Raw genomic sequence first — 19,863 nt, forward strand, 5'->3', positions numbered from 1 at the left:
TGAAGTAAAACTGGGATGTCCCTGTGATATTGTTGCACTGACATAGTGAATAAAATACGTTGCGTTTGTTAGATACAGTTAGGTGCAGAAAACGGTTGTGTATTGCGTAAAGGCCTATTGGCTGAATTGACGCCACTGAGGGAGGAGACGGAGAGAAACTCAGGCTTTATTGAAGAAAACCTGCTAGTGAGCAGGTTAGGTTCACAGGCTCAGTTGCCGTAGTAACTGACTCAGAGTTGGAGTTAAATCGCTTTCTGGAACTGAAAACTCTGGATTTCCCTCATCTCAGGCTTCACAAACTCTGAGTTTTCACAAAACCTGCTTCCTGGAATACCCCTCAGGACTAGGCTACTGCGATTATCTGTCACAACCACCCTACCTGAGAGACCAGAAGCAGAAACCTTAAGGTAAGATATCAAATCACCCTACCCTCTTATAAATCTGTTTAAGGGAAATATTTGACTTTTTTTACTCTCTTTCTCTCTTCTGCTCCCTCCCTCTCCTTTTTGCATTTGGACTTTAACTGTTTTAAGTTAAACTGGGATCGTGATATTGTTTCACTGACATAGTGGATGAAGTGAAAAAGAATGAGTTAAATGGCGTTTGTCAGATACGCTTTTTCTGCTCTCTAACTCTGCCGCTTGCTGTCGGTGTTGAAACGGATGTGTATTGCGTAATCAGCACGTAAAGCCTGAATAATTGTTCTGCGTTAAATCTACGGCGTAGGGTACGTGGCGACGCGTTCCCGACGACGTGGCTCTGCGTTGGTGTAACGCGGAACCATAAATCAGCCTTAAGTGTAGTGTTCATAGTTAGCAGGATGTGAGTGAGGCTGCATTTGAAAAAAAGTTCAAATTTTCTTGACCACACATATAAGCTACATAGCAGACTACTGTGATGAGTATACTGGACGTGTTGATTGATACTGTAGTTAAGTTCTGAGACTCGTAACCTTGCCGTACCTTAGCTTTGACTGAATTGACGCCACTGCTCTTTTGTCTCAGTGAGACAGTAAATAACGATTAAGACAGGAATCCGATAAACAGTAGACTTATTATATAAGTTTATAAAATAATCCAGTTATGACGGCTGTTTGGTCCAACCGGATAAACCGGATGCAGCAACACAGGATGCTGTTTCTGATTGGTCAGTCAGGGACCAATCAGAAGGCTGACAAAGGGTCAATCAGCGAAAATCCGTCGTTATTATGTACCTCTAGTTTTCATTGCTGCGTTTGATTTTATGGACCGCTCCATCACATATTCATTGTAAGCTATTAGGAAAATTGAGAAGCAGGACACAAAAAGGAAAAACAAGTAAATTGCTCTTTTGTCTCAGAGAGACAGTAAATAACAATTAAGACAGGAATCCGATAAACAGTAGACTTATTTTTTATCAGGTCGATCCAGTTCCTCTAATATTTCAATGTCTCTTTCATATTAATGGAAATTAATTTGATGATCATAAAATCACATTATAATGACAACATAATTGACTATGGATATGCTTAATTGCCATATCACGATTGTCTTGATGATTAATGATGCCATTTTATGACACCTCTGTGTTTTTACACAGTGAGACAACAACTGGCCATCTTAGTAGTGAAACTATTCACAACTTGTATTTGTGACAAATAACAAATATGTAGAGCAAAGAAATCCAGACACTGAAATGTTCTGCACAAGCGAGAAACGGAAATGAGGCAGCAGAAAATATTATGCAAATATAATTAAGATAGCGTGCCAATTTATCACACCCCAAGATCTTTCATCACACCCCGGAAATGACCCAGTTAATTTAATATGCTGCGAGCGATATAGTATTTCTCCTACAATTACATATTGATGAAAGTTGTGTTGAGGAAAAACAACTGCTGTGTTTTTCTTCCTGCATGAATCAAATACGGGAGATTTGGCCAAAAATGTTGTGGACTTAGGCCCCGTCCACACGTAGCCGGTATCTGCTAAACCAAAGATATTTTCCTATGTTTGGACCTGTCATCCGATGAAAACGCAAATAAACGAAAACCCTGGGCAAAGTGAACATTTTTGAAAACTCTGTTTATGTAGATGCGTGTAGACGGAGACAACCGCAGTTCACATTATGCTCCAAAACAACAACAAATCTGCTCTGACGTCTAACATGCGACCTTGTTTACTACAGAACTACAGATGATCCAGCATCTGTTCTCCAAGCTATTTATTAAATAAATGGTCTCTGCTCTTGACCACCGTTTACTGCGTTACACCAACACAGAGCCTACGCCGTAGGGTTAGGGGTGTGCAAACAAGGGTACCTCACGATTCGATTTTGATTATTGGAGCTTTGATTCTTCGATTATTGTGATTTTTAATGCTTTTTTCCATACAAGATTGATTTTGTCTTCATCTGTGGCTACATTTGTAAATAAATAGCCAATCAATTAACTCAGTTCCTCTAACAACACTCATTAAGTAAATAACAAGGTTTTTTGAACATTTGACATGTATTTTTCAAAGACACAAAATAATGTATTTTATGACTATGTAAACATTTGCTCTTTGACTTCCTTAACTTTGACCAGGGAAAGCTGCACTTGCATGAGAGCGCCCTCTATTGGTGGAAAACACTGAAAACGGTCAAGCCCTGGATTTAATGAGTTCATTAATTCAAGTAAACCAGATATGAACTTAGTGTAAACATATCTGCCATATTTCAAGTGAACAATAAGAAATGTGCATTCTTGAAAATGAAATGATTCAGCAGCTTATTCAGTCTGGAACCTGGATAGGATAATAAAAAAAAAAAAAAAAATGTAATCAATTGATTCCAAATCGTCACGTGACGCATCGCGATGCATCGACCCATCGATGAATTGCACCCACCTCTACGTAGGGTACGCAGCGACGCGCAGCCCTACGCCGTAGGGTACGGCGTAGGGCTGCGTCGATATAACGCGGCAGCTCCGGACTCGTTACCGAGAAGGAGACGCGGCTCCCAGGGAAGCTGCGCCGCGGAGGCCCGAAGACGGAAGAACAGATGATCTACAGGTTTAGAATGCTTATGAATGTGGTCGAAAACGCAGATCTTCGGTTATGTGTTGAAGGTTTTTTTAAAAAAAACGATGTAATGTGGATACAAATTATTTTATAAACGGAGGGGGGAAATATTCGGTTTTAAAAATACCCGGCTACGTGTGTACATAGCCTTAAGAAAGAAAAAGATGGGGCGACTTCTTCAAATCATGTCCTGCAACAATTCAATTGGCAAACTGGCAAAACCTTCAACTTCCTTAAAGATCCAAATTCAGCTTCCATGTTAATTATTATCTTTGCGATGATGGCTTTGGACAGAGATGGACGTAGCCTCCGCTTTAGTTACAGCTGCGGGTCCTTAAAAGGTCTTAAAAAGTCTTTTATTCAATTTTCCTTAAATGAGGCCTTTTAAATATCTTAATTTGTCTTAAATCTCAGTCCAAGGGTCTTAAATTTTAGAATCTTAATTTAAGAGGGAATTTATCTGGTCAACATTAAAAAGTTTTCTTACACTTTGAAAAGGAAAAGCGTATTTAATAGTTTTGAGGTGAAATAAACCTGTTTACCAGTTCTTAGACGCCTTAGTCAGGGTTGCAAAGTTGAGCAGGTTTCAGCCCAATTGGGCTGAAAAATAAAGGACTGGTTGATAAAATTTGGGCTGCTTTTTACGGTGGCCGAGACCCGCCATTGCTGAAAATAAAAGTAACGCTGCAAACAGAAACAAACGCCGCTGCAAATAAAATAAACGCTTAGAAAATAAAATAAACGCTGCAAACAAAAAGAAACGCCGCTGCAAATAAAAGAAACGCTGAAAATAAAATAAAAAAACGACGCAAATAGAAAAGCCACAACGGAAGTGAATTACCAGGGACTATTTTTGCTGATGCACCGGTGTTGCACATTAAAAATGACACGTAGCGACGTTGAACACTAACCTTTTCACTTATTTTCTCGTTCGTTGTTCTTCTTATTTCTTCCTTTTCACTTTCGTCGTCTTCTTCTCCTCTCACGTAAAAAACACTGGTGCATCAGCAAAAATAGTCCCCGGTAATTCACTTCCGTTGAGGCATTTTTATTTGCGTCGTTTTTTTTTTTTTGCAGCGGCGTTTCTCTATATTTGCAGCGTTTCTTTTATTTGCAATGGCGTTTGTTTTTATCGTCAGCGTTTATTTACATTTCCGCAATGGCGGGTCTCGGCCACCGTAGCTTTTCCTGGTTTTTACTAAATATTTAGGAGAAATTAACAAAAAAGTTTCCATTATGGCAGACAAAAGTAGAAACTTGCACAAAAAACTCACTGATATTTTATTTGGTTTAATCTACTCAAACTTTTTTGGGGGGATATTCAGTGATATTGTGAAGCTTAACTTGCTTAACACTTGAAATGTATTACACATTTAATAATTTACTGTTTTATCATAGACAATGTATGATCTGGGCTGGTTTTTCATTATTTCAGTGGGTTTTATCATCAGGTTTGGACTGGAACCTGTCAGATCTGGCAACCTTGACCCCAGCGCTGGATTTGTTAGTCGTAGTCTCGAGACAAAGCAAGAAAATATGGGTTCAAAGTGTGTGACTGTCTTTTTGGTCTTAAATTTAGTTTGAAAATGATATTAAAAAGTCTGAAATGTAACTTGGTCAAACCTGTAGACGCCCTTTACGGAAGAGTATTAGGGCCAGGCAAGAGAAAAAAAATTTGAGAGTGGAAGATTTTTTTTTATTGTGCACTTTGAGAAAAAAGACGAAATGTCGAGAAAAAAAGTCGAAATGTCAAGATTAATGTTGAAATACAATTTCGAGAAAAAAGTCGAAATTTTTCTCAACATTTGAGACTTTTTTCTTGACATTTCGACTTTTTTCTCAACATTTTGACTTTTTTCTCAACATTTCGACTTTTTTTCTCAACATTTCGTTTTTTTTCCTCAACATTTCGACTTTTTCTCGACATTTCGACTTTTTTCTCGAAGTGCATAATGAAAAAAAAATCTTCCTCCTCTAAAATATAATTTTTATTTTTCTCCTGCCTGGCCCTAATACTCTTCCGTACGCCCTGTAAAGATACAAATGCAGTATAAATTATGTAGGGTTTAACTATGGAGTTGCCGTGCTTATTAATCTTTTCTCTGCTTGAATGTTCAAGCTCTCTACCCTTAAGTCACAGCGATCAACATTCAAACGCAGCGCCTACAGTATGTGAAGGGTCTGAATAATAACTTTAACTAACGGACAGAGCACCACTGATCAGCTATCTAAGTCTCGTAAAGACGGTTTATGAGAGCTTGACCCGTGGCTACGGTTGTGGTTTTGTTTGTTACGAAAGCAACTTCCATGCGACTTTAAGAAGATTGATTTTTTTTTTTAATGTGGGACCAGCAAATGTCTTATAATGGATAAGATCATTCGTCCTTCCCCTCTTTATCTGATAGTAATTACCTGCCTCCTTCAAATCCTTTTTTTGGCATAGAAAAAAAAAGCCACCTCTTGGGACTAAAAAGAGTGAGTTTGTCCTTGAGGGCGGCGGATAAAGTCACTTTTTTGTGGTTGGCCCTGTTGCATGTCTATTTATAGCTAATAATGGGAGCAACGTCTGCCTGCTAAGCCTTAAAGTTCGGTACATACAGCTTTAGACGAGCAGCAACACATTTCAGTTTAGTTTTTAACTTCACAAAAACTCAAAATGCAGTCAGTGTGTAAAAACACAATGCTGTGGAGAGAAGACATCAACAATGATATCAGAGACGCTAGGGTTTCTGCTTCTGGTCTCTCAGGTGGGGGGGTTGTGACAGATAATCACAGTAGCCTAGTCCTGATATAGTTTTAGGCCACGTTTACACATAGCCGGGTATTTACAAAAAACGGATATTTCCCCCTCTACGGTTTGAAAAATATCCTCGTTTACACGAACCCGCATAAATAGCTGTTAAGGTGCTATGAGCATCCAAACCTGCAGGGGGCAGTGTAACGAGAAGATAAAGTCATGCTAGCCAATCGGAATCCTGGAAAAAAACGTCAACAAATGACACGTGTGAAGCCTGAATAATATGGTTCCGCGTTAAATCGACGGCGTAGCCTACGTACGGTGCGCGTACCCTACGCCGTAACTCTGCGTTGGTGTAACGCGGAACCATAAATCAGCCTTAACTGCCAGTTACTTCCAAGACGGAACGAGAGTCTTTCGTTTGGAGTGAAAGAGAAGTGGAGTTACTTTTAAGTGTGACGTTAGAATATAAACGGCAGTAGCTCAGGTGGTAGAGCGGGTCGTCCAATGATCGGAAGGTCGGCGGTTCGAATCCCGCTCTGTCCCAGTTTGCTGTCGTAGTGTCCTTGGGCAAGACATCTTACCCACCTTGCCTCGTGTGAATGTGTTTGAATGTGTATGAATGTTGGTGGTGGTCGGAGGGCCGTTAGGCGCGATATGGCAGCCACGCTTCCGTCAGTCTGCTCCAGGGCAGCTGTGGCTACAATGTAGCTTACCACCACCAGAGAGAATGTGTATGAATGAATAATGATTTCTGTAAAGCGTTCTGGGTGCCTAGAAGGGCGCTATATAAATCCAAGTCATTATTATTATTATTATAAAACAGGTAAAATACAAGAAAATATTGACGGTGGCCAAACAAATTGTAAACACAGGTTGCACTCATGACGCTGGTGACGTTTCTGTCTCATAATGTGACTTTCTGAAGTCTAAATGTCCGTTTCCCTCTGTTTAGACGCAAACGTGAAAACTGAGTTTTTGAAAATCTCCACTTTGGCCGGCGTTTTCAGAAATGATCGTTTTTGGTGACTTTGAGCTTCGTTTTCGTGTAAACAAACGGCCAAAACGCATGAAAACGCCACTGTTTTTGCTCCGTGTAAACGGGGCCTTAGAGACCTGGAATGGTTACTGTTTGTGTCTCTGCCTGTTCCCGTTTGTTATCTCTCTTGCAGATTCCAAAGGCTTGTGTGCCCATTAGGGCTGGGTATTGTTAAGAACCTCACCATTCGATCTGATTTCGATTCTTAAGGTTTCGATTCAATATCGATTCAATTCGATATTGATTTAAATGCTTCAATATCGATTCAGTAAGACGTAGAAATACACAAATACCTGTTGGCAATTTTTCATTATTTTTATTTTCATGCCTATAACACGTGGCATGTTACTTCACATAGAAATGAACTGAGCAATTAAACTTAGCAGCACCATAAAAAAAAAAACACATGACAGTTCTGTGTCAACATGATCCGCAGGTTTGTCGTTTTGATGTTGTATTTTAGTTCCACCTGGCACAACTTAAGCTGCTTTCACACAGAGCAGGGTTTGCCCCGCGCCCACCGCCGGGTGGGGCGCAGAGTCGGTGCAGAGCCTCCACCACCTTCTCTCCTATTGGACGCACCGAGTTGTCGTCACTAGGGATGGGAATCGAGAACCGGGTCTTGTTGAGAACCGGTTCCCAGTGTTTCAATTCCTTGGAATCGTTTGCCTTTTTCGCAAACGATTCCCTTATCGATTCCAGTGGGCGTGAATGACATCACCAAGCACGTTGCGCAACGTGCGCATTCGCGCCCAGCAGGAAAAAACGGGGACAAAGCGGCATAAACGCTCGAAAGTTTGGTTACATTTTACCAAAAAGGATGACAACAGGGCGACAATTCTTGCAATGTGGACATTTTACCAAAGGGGGGAAACTGTTAGGACTCGTCTGGCTGATGCGCTGGGAGCGCGGAGTCAGCCGGCGTGTGGTAAGCATGATTTATGGTTCCGCATTACACCAACGCAGAACCTACGGCGTAGGGTACGCGGCAACACGCACCGTACGGCGAACCCTACGCCGTAGACTCTGCGTCGATTTAACGCGGAACCATAAATCATGCTTTAGAACAGCTGCGCCACACGGAAGAGCCGGGCGCTCCGGCGGACAGCAGAGCTCCTGACACAGTTGCAGCTCGTCAGCTCATCTATGGAGAAGTTAAAGAGCATCTACCGCTAGATTCTCCTTTCATCAAGGCAGGGAAGAGTATCAGGCCAGAATAGATGAATGTTATCAGTGACTAAGTTTGTGGTGTTGAACATGTTACTGGACATTCTTGTGCAATTGCTACAAAGTAATTTGTTGTTTTTAGTTAATTTCTACAGAAGAATATTTATTTTATTATTATTATTATTTTATATTAAATACATATTTTACTGTATATTACAAATCATTTTGTGGGGACCCCCTGGCACCATCGAGGAGCCCAAGGCTGGGGCCGTCTTAAGACCTCACTTATATTTTTTTGTTCAAAGATATAAAAGTTTTATATCTTTGAACAAAAAAAATCAGAGAAACAAAGAAATTGAAACAAAGAAAACATTTTAGTATCAACTTTGTTTTATTAAAACAAAGTTGATACTAAAATTGTTTCTTCTCCTTTTTTCCAAATGAGAATCGATAAGAGAATCGATAAAGAATCGAATCGTTAAGCAGAATCGAAAATGGAATCGGAATCGAAAAAATCTTATCAATTCCCATCCCTAGTCGTCACAGCGCGGCACGGTGAAATTAAAAAATGTTCAATTCGGGCAGGCAGGCGCCCTCTTGCGCGTCGCTGAGCTCGGCTGCAGAGCGGTTCGCACATACACAATGAATGGGAAAGCCGGCGGCGATGTGCGTTTTGCGCTCTATGTGAAAGGGGCTTTACACACCTCCCTACTTTTCTCCGTTTCTCGTGTTCCTTCTTGAAATGGGAATTCAAAATGAGTCCAAACGTCTGATCTGAAAGATTTTCCGCTTGCCATCGTCGCCATTTTATTGTTGTTTGGTCGCGTGCAGCCACCGTCCACAAAACGCCAATCATAAGAAAATGTTGCACACAGCGCCCCCACTGGCCAGGAGGTTAATCGATTCAGAGACTTGCGATGCACCCATTTTTCGATATTTTTACCCACCCCTAGTGCCCATTGTGTGTTTTCCTGTGTTTCTCTCATTTCAGACTTGCAGCGGATGCCACCCCCCCCTCCAATCGCCCTCATATATATGTAAAAAAAATAAAAAGCTTCATACAATGATGAGAACAAATTACATTTTAATTGTTTTTATGACTTTATCCTTGTTACGCACTTGTCTGCTGTTCACATCCTTGAACAATAATAAAAATAAATAAGTTTGACTGCAGTTAAACTGAAGATTCGATTTTCATGAGTTTACTTAATGAAATTAATCAGATAAAAAAGTCGATGAAAGTATAGAACAAGAACTAATTAGAATCTATAATATGTTTCCCTGAAAAAAGCAGCACCTTTGATTATCAGCGGGTGTACTTGTTTGTCACCTCGTGATAATTTGCACAGCTCTTGCTTAGAATTTAAATGAGGCCTCGCTCACACTTAAAGCTCAGTCTGATGTTAATGGATCATTAGCAGAACAAGCAACTCTACTCCAATCACACTGATTTACATAGTTAGGACTGTAGATGTGGCCCCAGGACTTCTAGATGCTCGTCCATTCCCTGAAACTGAATAATTGATCCCTGTCATGAGTTTGCTCTCCTGAAATGCATCAAGGAAGATTAAAGAAAAGAAAAAGAGGGAGTATGAGCGGCTGGCTAATTAAAAGTAATAACTCTGGTTTGTTTCTCTACATGCTGAATTTTGTCAGTCATGATATTTGGTTCATGAGTTTCCTCCCTGTAGTTTTGTCTCAGGAAAGTTGATATCAAAAGAAATAGTTGCTGCTGAAGAACTCGTTTTCAACAGTATGTTTTTATTGTTAGGAGTTGTATTGATTTGAAAGAACCAGCAGCAAACGGGCAACTTGTTCCTGCATCAATGTGAGATATTATACTCCCTGAAAAGACTGTTATCAGTGAATATGTTTTAAATACCATCATTTTTATACAATTTTTTACTTTTTTCCACCAAAGCAGAATTCAGTCAATTCTTTGAGTCTTTGAATTGAGTCAGATTTTGAATTGAATTAAATTACAAAGGGAAATGTTTATAAATATCTAATATTTACATGTAATTTATACAAAAAAGAATCTATGTAATTATATTCTTTTGGCATGTGTGATTTCTTCTGTAATCAACATCATCCCCTAAGTCAAAGAGCCGTTATTCACATATGCTGCAGTAGAAATTACAAATGTCAGTCCCAGAAAACCTACATTTACTTCTGCTTATATGGATTGATTTAACAGCTTGCGTGTTTAATCCCATTTACCGGCTTTTCCTTTAATTTGTGTTGTAAATTGTTTTATTATTAGGGATTTAAACAGATAATTCCTGTTTACTTAAAGCTGTTAAATGTTAAAATGCTGTTAAAAGTTAAAATGTGTAAGATGCACTATTTACATTATTTACAGTTTATTTACATTTAGTATTTACAGTTTATTTACAGCTATTTACAGTAAAGTGAACATGAACATAAACGTTAAATGGATTGTACTGAAAATACCCTATTTCCGGTTTCAAATGGAAATGCTTTTATTTTGAAGTCTACAGGAAATGGTCTAACGTGTGTTAACCGTTAGCTTTAGACTCTAACTGACTGCTGAAGATGTCGGAAAAACATCGGTTTTCTCCCGTTTTTTGTAAGCTGCATCTTGTTTTTTGAGGAGAATAAATGTCCGATTTTAAAGCCACACGTTCTGGTTATTAAGAAGAAGCTTCTGCTCCACAACAATTTGAGGATAATGGTCACTTTTTATACTCCATAACGCCGACTTACATTTAGCCTCTCTTGGTTAGACTGTTGACCCCTTTGTCCTTATACCTAATCCTAACATTTTGCTTCTTTTTAGGGAAAATAAAGAGGGAAATTTGTCACATTTATCTTCCTATTTTCCCCATCAGGCATCTATTACAATATGAGAATGAGATTGAATGAAAATGTCTACGTTTTCAGAAGATTTCCGGTACCCAGGTTGGCCTGAAAAAGCTTGCATAAATATAGTAGTGAGGAGTGATAACTACTACGGGATCGGGGGGGCACTTCCACAAACTTAATGCAAAATTCAATACGGCATGAATAACACGACACCCTACGACTCAGTCAGCACCTTCAATTATTAAAGAGCATATTGCAGGTTGGAGACCCCTGTGAATCAATGTGTAGGAAAATAATGTAGGAACTGAATTTTCATTGAAATACGCATAAATATATACTACAGTGACCTCCGGAGTTGTTTTTGTGAGTATTTTACTTCCGCATCTGAAAAAGCTGAACCGGAAGTGACGTAGCGGGAGGGAGCGCGGTGAATTTCAACAATAGGAAAAATAATGGATCTTAAAGGTATTGTGACATCATTTTTAACATGCTTTTAACACTATTAAAAGTCTTGGCCAACATCCCTCAAATGTGTCTAAAAGAGTGTAACAAGAAAAACTTCACTCTAGTACTCTTTTCCTGGCTTTTTATTACAGTTTTTTTTTGCGCCGTGAAAAACGCTTCCTTTTCCCCTTTCCTGTCAATCATTGCTCCGCTCCTCCTCCAAACCTCCTCCTCCTCCAGCCATACGCTCACATCGGCATCGGAGAGTTAAGCCGGGAGCGACAGGCGAAGCACGGAAAAGCAGCAGGGCGAACCACAGCAAACAATCATAAAAATAAAGGCATGCAAGCAGCAGTGTCCCCTTATCTTAAGTCCAGTCAGTGGCCGCGGGTCTTCTTAGCAGTTTTCCTCCGGTGATTAGAACAAAAGACGCTCTAAACAGCTCCGTGTTAAGCCTGATTTATGGTTCAGCGTTAAATCGACGCAGAGCCTACGCCGTAGGGTTCACCGTACGGTGCGCGTCGCCGCGTAACCCTGCGCCGTAGGCTCTGCGTCGGTGTAACGCGGAACCATAAATCAGCCTTTATGGTGCGCTGGAGAGGAGAGGAGGCAGGGAGCTGGGTGGAGGGGGCGGTGATTTAGCGGGTCTATACGTAACGACCCGCCACCAAACCAGATGAGCCGTTTTTGCACAGTTATGCAGAAAATCCCAGAAAGCACACAATACACTGAATGTTAAAAGTTCGTTGTTTTTTGGGTGTAATTGATGTCAAGACACCCAACAAAACACAAAAAATCAAGAAAAATTTGTTTTTCATGTCACAATACCTTTAATGTTAGTTGTGACACTGAAGAGGTTGTGAATGTGTATTCACACCAATATGACGGGTCACAGCCTTATAATTACGAACCCGTTAGGGCCCCCACGTTCTTTTGATTGACAGCTGAAACTCGCTTTTTAAAAGGCTGATTTATGGGTCCGCGTTACACCAACGCAGACCCTACGGCGTAGGGTACGCGGAGACGCACAGAACGCTGCGTGCGCCACGTAACCTACGCCATCGATTTTACGCAGAACCATAAATCCGCCTTTATTCACTGCAGCACCCGCCCGTGCGCTCCTGAAAGAAACTCCGAAAATAACTCTTAAAAGATGGGTGAGTACTTGTAATCTGTCTACTTTCTAAACAGAAAACAAGCTTATTATCTTCCTCTTTTTTCTGATTAAATGCATCCGAAATAGCCGGGTATTTTTAAAACCGAATATTTCCCTTGCTTCTTTTTAGGGAAAATAAAAAAGGGAAATATGTCACATTTATCATCCTATTTTCCCCGTCAGGCATCTATTACAATATGAGAATGAGATTGAATGAAAATGTCTACGTTTTCAGAAGATTTCCGGTACCCAGGTTGGCCTGAAAAAGCTTGCATAAATATAGTAGTGAGGAGTGATAACTACTACGGGATCAGGGGGGCACTTCCACAAACTTAATGCAAAATTCAATACGGCGTGAATAACACGACGCCCTACGACTCAGTCAGCACCTTTCAATTATTAAGGCCCAACTTGACAGAGGAACACCAGGTTCAAGGAATAGGATGTGAACAAATGTGTCTGAGTCCTCAGTTTAAAGAAAAATAAAAAATATTGCTCAAAATCTTCATTATACGTTTGATATTTTATGAACGTTTTGTCTGAAATGTGTGTTTTTTTTGCTTGAAGCGACGGCCACAGACTGCAGTGTATGTTCAGCCTCCCACTCACACACCTCAGCATCCAACGCACCGATGCTCCCTGCCACTCGACCTTCACGTAACATGAAACTACATGACTTGACTCACAAAATCCGTGGCGATCCAGTCGGAGCAGTGAGTGGCTGCACAAAAATGAGCTTTCCTAGGTTTCACTCACACGGCTTCACAAAGAAATAGTCTTTTCACTATGACTCACAGAATACTGAATCTCTGCTGTTACGACGTAAAGTGATGGCCTGAGGTAAAAACAAAAATGATATATCTCTAAAAAGATCTGGCCATGTGTGGGCCGTCTGAGGACTTGGCACTAGTCTTGTTTCTGGTTCAGTTTTAGTTTTAGTCTAGTCTCTATGTCCCGCTATCATTTTAGTTTTTATTAGTTTTAGTCACGTTCATTCTCCTTTTAGTCGTGTCAATTTCCAGTCGACTAAAAGTCTGAGCATTTTAGTCTTATTTTAGTCAGAATTTTCCAGGACCATTTTAGTCTGGTTTTTATTCCTCTACGATATTGTGTTATATATTTAATTATTGTTATCGTCACATGACCAGAATTTTTGTTGTTTTCCTCGTTTTCCTTAGGTGAAAGTAGATACATAAATTGACAATATTAATTTGAGAGTAAATAAGTTAAACAAATAGATAATTATCATATAGAGTGGTGTAGCATGATATAATATAGAATAATAATATAGTAATATCCTAATATAACAAAATTTTTATAAAATATTATAACATATAACCAAATTATATCACCATACTATTATATATAACAATATAATAATACTATAGTTTAACATCCCATGAGATTTCATATTTAATTTTTTTTCTTATGTTTGTGTGGCTGTGTATGTGTGTGTATATGTATGTCACTGAGTGGCTATATGTGTGTGTGTGTGTGTGTGTGTGTGTGTGTGTGTGTGTGTGTGTGTGTGTGTGTGTGTGTGTGTAATAATCCAAACAAAGCTCCACCTGAAGTGTATCTATAGTGGGGGAGGGGGGGGGCAACCCCGCCACCCGCGAGACCAGAGGCCGACACGGAAGAACCCGGAACCCAGGCCACCAGCAACCCCACAGAGGGGAGAAGTAGGAGGGAGGCAACCCACCGCCTGCGAGTGTATGAATCGTGTAGGGGGGGAAGGAGGGGGAGCGGAGGCCGAAGCCAGGAAGCAGGACCAGCAAAGCCGGCCCTGGTAAGACACCCGCGTTCCCCCACCGGCCATCCAGTAGACGGGGGCCGGCCCTCTGAGCCGGGCCAGGGCCCCACCGTACCTGCACGGGCGCCCCCGGCGCCGCCGGAGCCCCCAGACGGAGGAGGAAACGGTCCAACATCCTCCCATTCATACTGACAACATAAGACATAGACACCTGGGAATGGTGCCACCCTGCCGCCGCGCCCGCCCGTGCACCCCCCGGTCAGGTTTTCATAACTGATTTCATAAGAGATTGCATAACTTAATATAATAATAAACTATGAAACAATACATCATGATAATGCCAAGAATAATTATTAGAATTAAAATTAGTAATTTATGTATTGCAATGAGGGGTGAGGTCGGACCGGGGCGTCAGGGAAGCGAGCAGGAGGCCCCACCAGCAGGAGGCCCCCACCAGCAGGAGGCCCCCACCAGCAGGAGGCCCCACCAGCAGGAGGCCCCCACCAGCAGGAGGCCCCACCAGCAGGAGGCGCCCACCACACTCCAGTTGCCCGACTGGGAGCCCCAGCAAGAGACAGGTAGGACGGCAGTGAAAGGAAAGCTCCCCTCTCTCTCATTTCAAAGGGAACTGGCTATTAAGACATGTAGGTCTTAAAAGATAAATGTTGCTATCAATTATAACAATGTGATATAAAAATCCTTTTTGATGTCTTCGTTTTTATAAAATTTGAAAATATAATTTAACTCGTAGGTCGCCATTGTTGTTTACACCGCAATGCATTCTGGGTAGTGACGTCAGACGGTGGCACCAGCTAGCCCCGTACACTGTTGTGACTGTTCAACCAGATAATCCAGAGGATAAACATGTCATCTGTTCAGCCGTTTACATTTGAACCCGAGCACAAGGTCAAGGAGGAGGACAACACTGAAAACATATCTCAAAACGAGCCAAATGAAGACCAAGAAAGACGGGATGAGGCGAGAGTGGGACAAAATCCCTGGTGTCTGTGCAGCAACTGCGTCTCAATGCAAACAGAGGAGGAGAGCGTTTGCTGTCAAGAGCTCGTGTTTTTGTCAGCAGCTGTTCACTTTAAGCTATTATGTGATAAAACGTATTCCAATATCAATAATTTTGGAGATTATTAGCATCCACCGCTGTCCTATGCTTTATAAATCATTAGGACAGTGGCGCCGCCAGGATTCAATTTTGTAGTAGGCACAGAAACAGTCCGTCCACTGCTCTATACAGCTAATTTCAGGGTCCCACTAGGCCTGAATATTACACTATCCATTAGGGAGAGGATAGGTTGGTTGGCTATTCAGAGTTCAATAAGTATTTCAAAGATCTTTTTTCCTCAAACAAAACTTTGCAGTGACAAATTGGATAACGTGCGCACAGCGCACTACACATGGTGACATTATTATGCGCAACAGAAACACAGATGCAAACATAAACATTAAGGTGTCAGCGCATCAGAAACACAGATAAAAACACAACTAAACATTAAAGGTGACGGCGCACCCAGAAACAAATGAAAACACAGCTAAACAGGTGGCGGCGCACCAGAAACACAGATGAAAATGCAGCTAAAAACATTAAGGTGACGGCACACCTACAAAAAAGCAAAAAAAAAAAAAAAGGGTTCCCTTTAAGTATTTTAAAAATTTTATATATATATCATTATTTTTTATTTATTTATTTATTTTTCCCCCTAGGGGAATAGGGGGAACTTACCTCGTTTGTCAAAGTTATGCTTGATTTCGTCCTCCTTGCACAGCACGTCCGTGTGTCCTCCGATAACGATGTTGACTCCGTAATCGTCCAGAACCTTCCCGTCGCTGATCTTGTTGTGGATCTGGCTGGGCGTGGAGTTGTGCGAGTGTCCGCCCCCGTCCTCCTCGTCGGAGTCGTAGTCGTCCAGGATGGGGGTCTCGCGGATGGGCATCCCGATGACGGAGCTGCCGTGCTGGTGGGGGCCCCGGGACCCGCGGTAGCTGTCCCGGCCCTGGGGGCCCAGCAGCACCGAGGGGATGTAGTGGATCTCGTGGGTGGCCTCGGTGCTGGCGCTCTTCTGGGGGACCCGGCGGCGCTTGCACCACCGGTGGCGGGTGTAGAGGACCAGGGTGAAGAGCAGTATCAGCAGGAGAAGGGCGATGAGGCCACCCTGGATACGAGCGGAGAAGAAGAGAAATAAAGATGAGGACGAGAGCAGATGGACCGTGAAGGACGACCGTTTTAAAAAGACCTTATATAATCATTTCACTTGACATCAAAAACACAGTATTTAAACATTCAAGGACACCTCATGCATTACAAATCACAATTACTGCCTCGGTGTCACTTCTATTATGCTGAATGTCAATTAGCACCATTTGGCCGTCATTAAAAATGGTCGACCAAATTGATATAAAAGGTCTCAGCGCACCACGGAGCTGCTGACAGAGTTCTGTCAAGCCCGGCAGATAAATGACCCACTACTGGAAATCTCCCCGGTCAAAAAATACCTTACAAGAAGAGGAAAGGACTTCATCATCAACATGCTGAGAAATCAGCCACATATTGGTGCCAAACAACAAATATGCCAAACATATCAGTGAAGTGGAACAAGTATCTACTTCACGTAACTATTTTCTACCAGTGTTATGAACAGAGGTGTCAAGTAACAAAGTACAAATACTTCGTTACCTTACTTAAGTAGAAATTTTGGTTATCTATACTTCACTGGAGTAATTATTTTTCAGACGACTTTTTACTTTTACTCCTTACATTTTCACGCAATTATCTGTACTTTTTACTCCTTACATTTTAAAAACAGCCTCGTTACTCTATTTCATTTCGGCTTTAAAAAAAACTATCCAGTTAAATTGCTCCATCCAGATAGAGTGAATTTGGTTGTGGTTGTTTCTGTCACGGTTCAGACAGGACAGAGAACCCAAATGCACAACACCAGGCAGAATCAGAGTCCAAGAGGCTTTAATCTTTGTCAAAGGCAGGCAGGGGTCAAACCGGGTAGTCAGGCAGATCAGGCAAACAAAACCAAAAGGGGCAGGCAAAAATCCATAAACCAGAATCAGGCAGGGTCACAGGCAGAAACAGAACAGGACATGAAGGCTGGAAAGCGAGGCATCTACACTCGACAAACTGGCCCCAGGTATGAGGAAATGGGCCGGTATATGAAGGGGAAACTGATGAGGGAAACCAGGTGTGGAGCTGGGCCGGGGAAGCACAGGTGAAGGGAATGAGGCTGATGAGGGCGGCAGGATCCAGATGACAGGAGAGTCAGTGACAGTAAAAAAAACCTATGAAACTGTGACCATGACAGTTTCAGATGTTCTTGTCCAGTTTTGTTCTTACATCCGTTCCCTCAGATTCCTGCAACTAAACTTGGATGTACATTCCAATAAAGGTTAGGATAAATGATAACATGAACATGAAGTTTGACTTTTTGCACCATTACAATACTTATAGGCAACTAGTCATCATATCTCCTGCTCTCTGAAACACATGTTAATGCTCAATAGTCACATATATGCTTCTTTAATATATTTACATTATACTAAGATACATTCATTTTCAATGGCTTTTTTCCCCCTTACATTACTTTTACTTTTATACTTTAAGTCGTTTTGAAACCAGTACTTTTATACTTTTACTTGAGTAAAAAAACTTTTTGATACTTCAACTTCTACAGGAGTATTTTTAAACTCTAGTATCTATACTTCTACCTGAGTAATGAATGTGAATACTGAAGACACCCCTTGTTATGAAAGTAAGAAAAAAAAAAAAAATAACATGTCAGTTAGTTACGACTGTTACCATGAAAGATCTCAGTCATGTAAGAACCAGTTAGTAACCAAACATCCAAAACAAGCAGACGGCATAGTGATCCTCAACTAAACATTCTTTAAGGTAAGTCCAACTAGCCTAAAGACTAGAAAAGTCTTTCTTTTTTTTTGTTTTTTTGTTTTTCTAAGTCCTGAAAGTCGTCTCTTTCAATTGAAGGAGAGAAGCAAAATGATCCAGAAGTGTTTTTTCATGGAGCTTTTATGATTTTGTCACTTCCACGACAGTGAACGTGTAGAGAAAGAGTGGACCAGGTCGTTAGGGTGCGACCACTGTAAAACGGTGCTCTTGGATCGGACCCCGGAGACAATGTGGGAAAATAGAAGCGTAAGATCCAGGCACTCGAGACGAGGGGGATAAAAAGGTAAAAAAAGGTAAAAAAGCTTTATTAAAAGAGGGCTGCCAACATGTTTCTGGCCTTCATCAGGGCAAAGCAATACAGAGGAAAGGAACTCATATAAATAACCACAGGTGTGGTGATGAGCACAGGTGAAAACAATCACTCATCATGGTGAAAACTCAGGTGAACCATAGAGCAACATTTTAGGATGAGGGGAGTTAAACTCATCACAACCAATAATCATTGGAATAAAACATTACGAGAGTAAAGTGGTAATATTACGAGAATAAAGTCGTAATATTACGAGAATAAAGTCATAATATTACGAGAATAAAGTCATAATATTACGAGAATAAAGTCGTAATATTACGAGAATAAAGTCGTAATTTATGAGAACTCTAACAGGAAGAGCATCTTCTCCCTGTGTTAAAATTAGGAATATTGAGCATCTTGTGAAGTTATATTTATAATATATTTAATATTACGACTTTATTCTCGTAACAAGGCGAAAACACAAGTGAACCATATAGCAACATTTTAGGATGAGGGGAGTTAAACTCATCACAACCAATAATCATTGGAATAAAACATCCATATAGTACATTAAGAAATGTTTTTATTTATCCTTTATTTATCCAGGAAAGTCCCATTGAGATACAATATCTCTTCTGCCAGGGAGTCCTGGTCAAGACGGCAGCAGAAAAATAAATTCAGTTTCATATAAAAGAAAATACATACAAGGACAAGTAACTTTACAAAAAATAAAAAAATATCAAAACAAGAAACAAACATAAAACATACAAGGATCAGAAAGCTAAAAAAATTCATGACAAGAATGACACTTGATTAAAAACAATGACATTGTTCTGTAAAAACTGATTTTAACATGTGTTTGAACATGTTAAAGCGCCGCACATATGAGCAAAACAAGTCTACAACCTGTGTAAAGACAGGTGTGAAAAAGAAAAAAAAACTACACAATGTGAAACCAAAATCAAAAGGAAAGAACATGACAAGCCAACTACAGTAGCCATGACCACAAAGTAAAGGCTGCATAGCAAGCAAGACTATACCGATGACAGGGAAGCAGTAGGCTACATTTATACAGTCAGATGTACCAAAAGACGGATAAACCAAAAAGACCTGTACACCAAGATTCAAAAGAAACAAATGAAATCAATATATTCGTTAAGGCCAGGCTCATTCAGGGCATCTAGACGATGGATCCAGAAAGTCTCTCTCTGGTTGAGCTTTTTCAAACGGTCACCACCTCTGGTCAATGACTTTATGAACTATATGGAAATGAAGGGAATTGCGTCATGACGTTCTCCGTTAGTCGCTGGTTTGATCCAGATATCCCAAATGATTAATCACCATGTAAACAGGGATAACCCTGTTTGCTCACGCATGGAAACAGATTATTCCCAATGTTTCAGTAACCGGAATATTGACCTTAACCCCAATTTTGACTGCATGTAAACGTAGTCATTGATGCTTCTACCTCCTCCAAATAATT

The 19,863-nt window shown here is 40.7% G+C and overlaps 1 protein-coding gene across 1 annotated transcript in view; it reads right to left on the reverse strand.

Moving 5' to 3' along the window:
- LOC133454849 (astrotactin-2-like) overlaps positions 1-19,863 on the reverse strand; it is a 108,020-nt gene that overhangs the window by 24,782 nt on the left and 63,375 nt on the right. The window contains exon 2 of the mRNA XM_061733572.1: positions 15,899-16,328. Within this exon, the coding sequence (XP_061589556.1) occupies positions 15,899-16,328 (430 nt within the window). The remainder of the gene's footprint in view (positions 1-15,898; positions 16,329-19,863) is intronic.

This window comes from Cololabis saira, chromosome 11, assembly GCF_033807715.1.
Source record: "Cololabis saira isolate AMF1-May2022 chromosome 11, fColSai1.1, whole genome shotgun sequence".
NCBI lineage: Eukaryota > Metazoa > Chordata > Actinopteri > Beloniformes > Belonidae > Cololabis > Cololabis saira.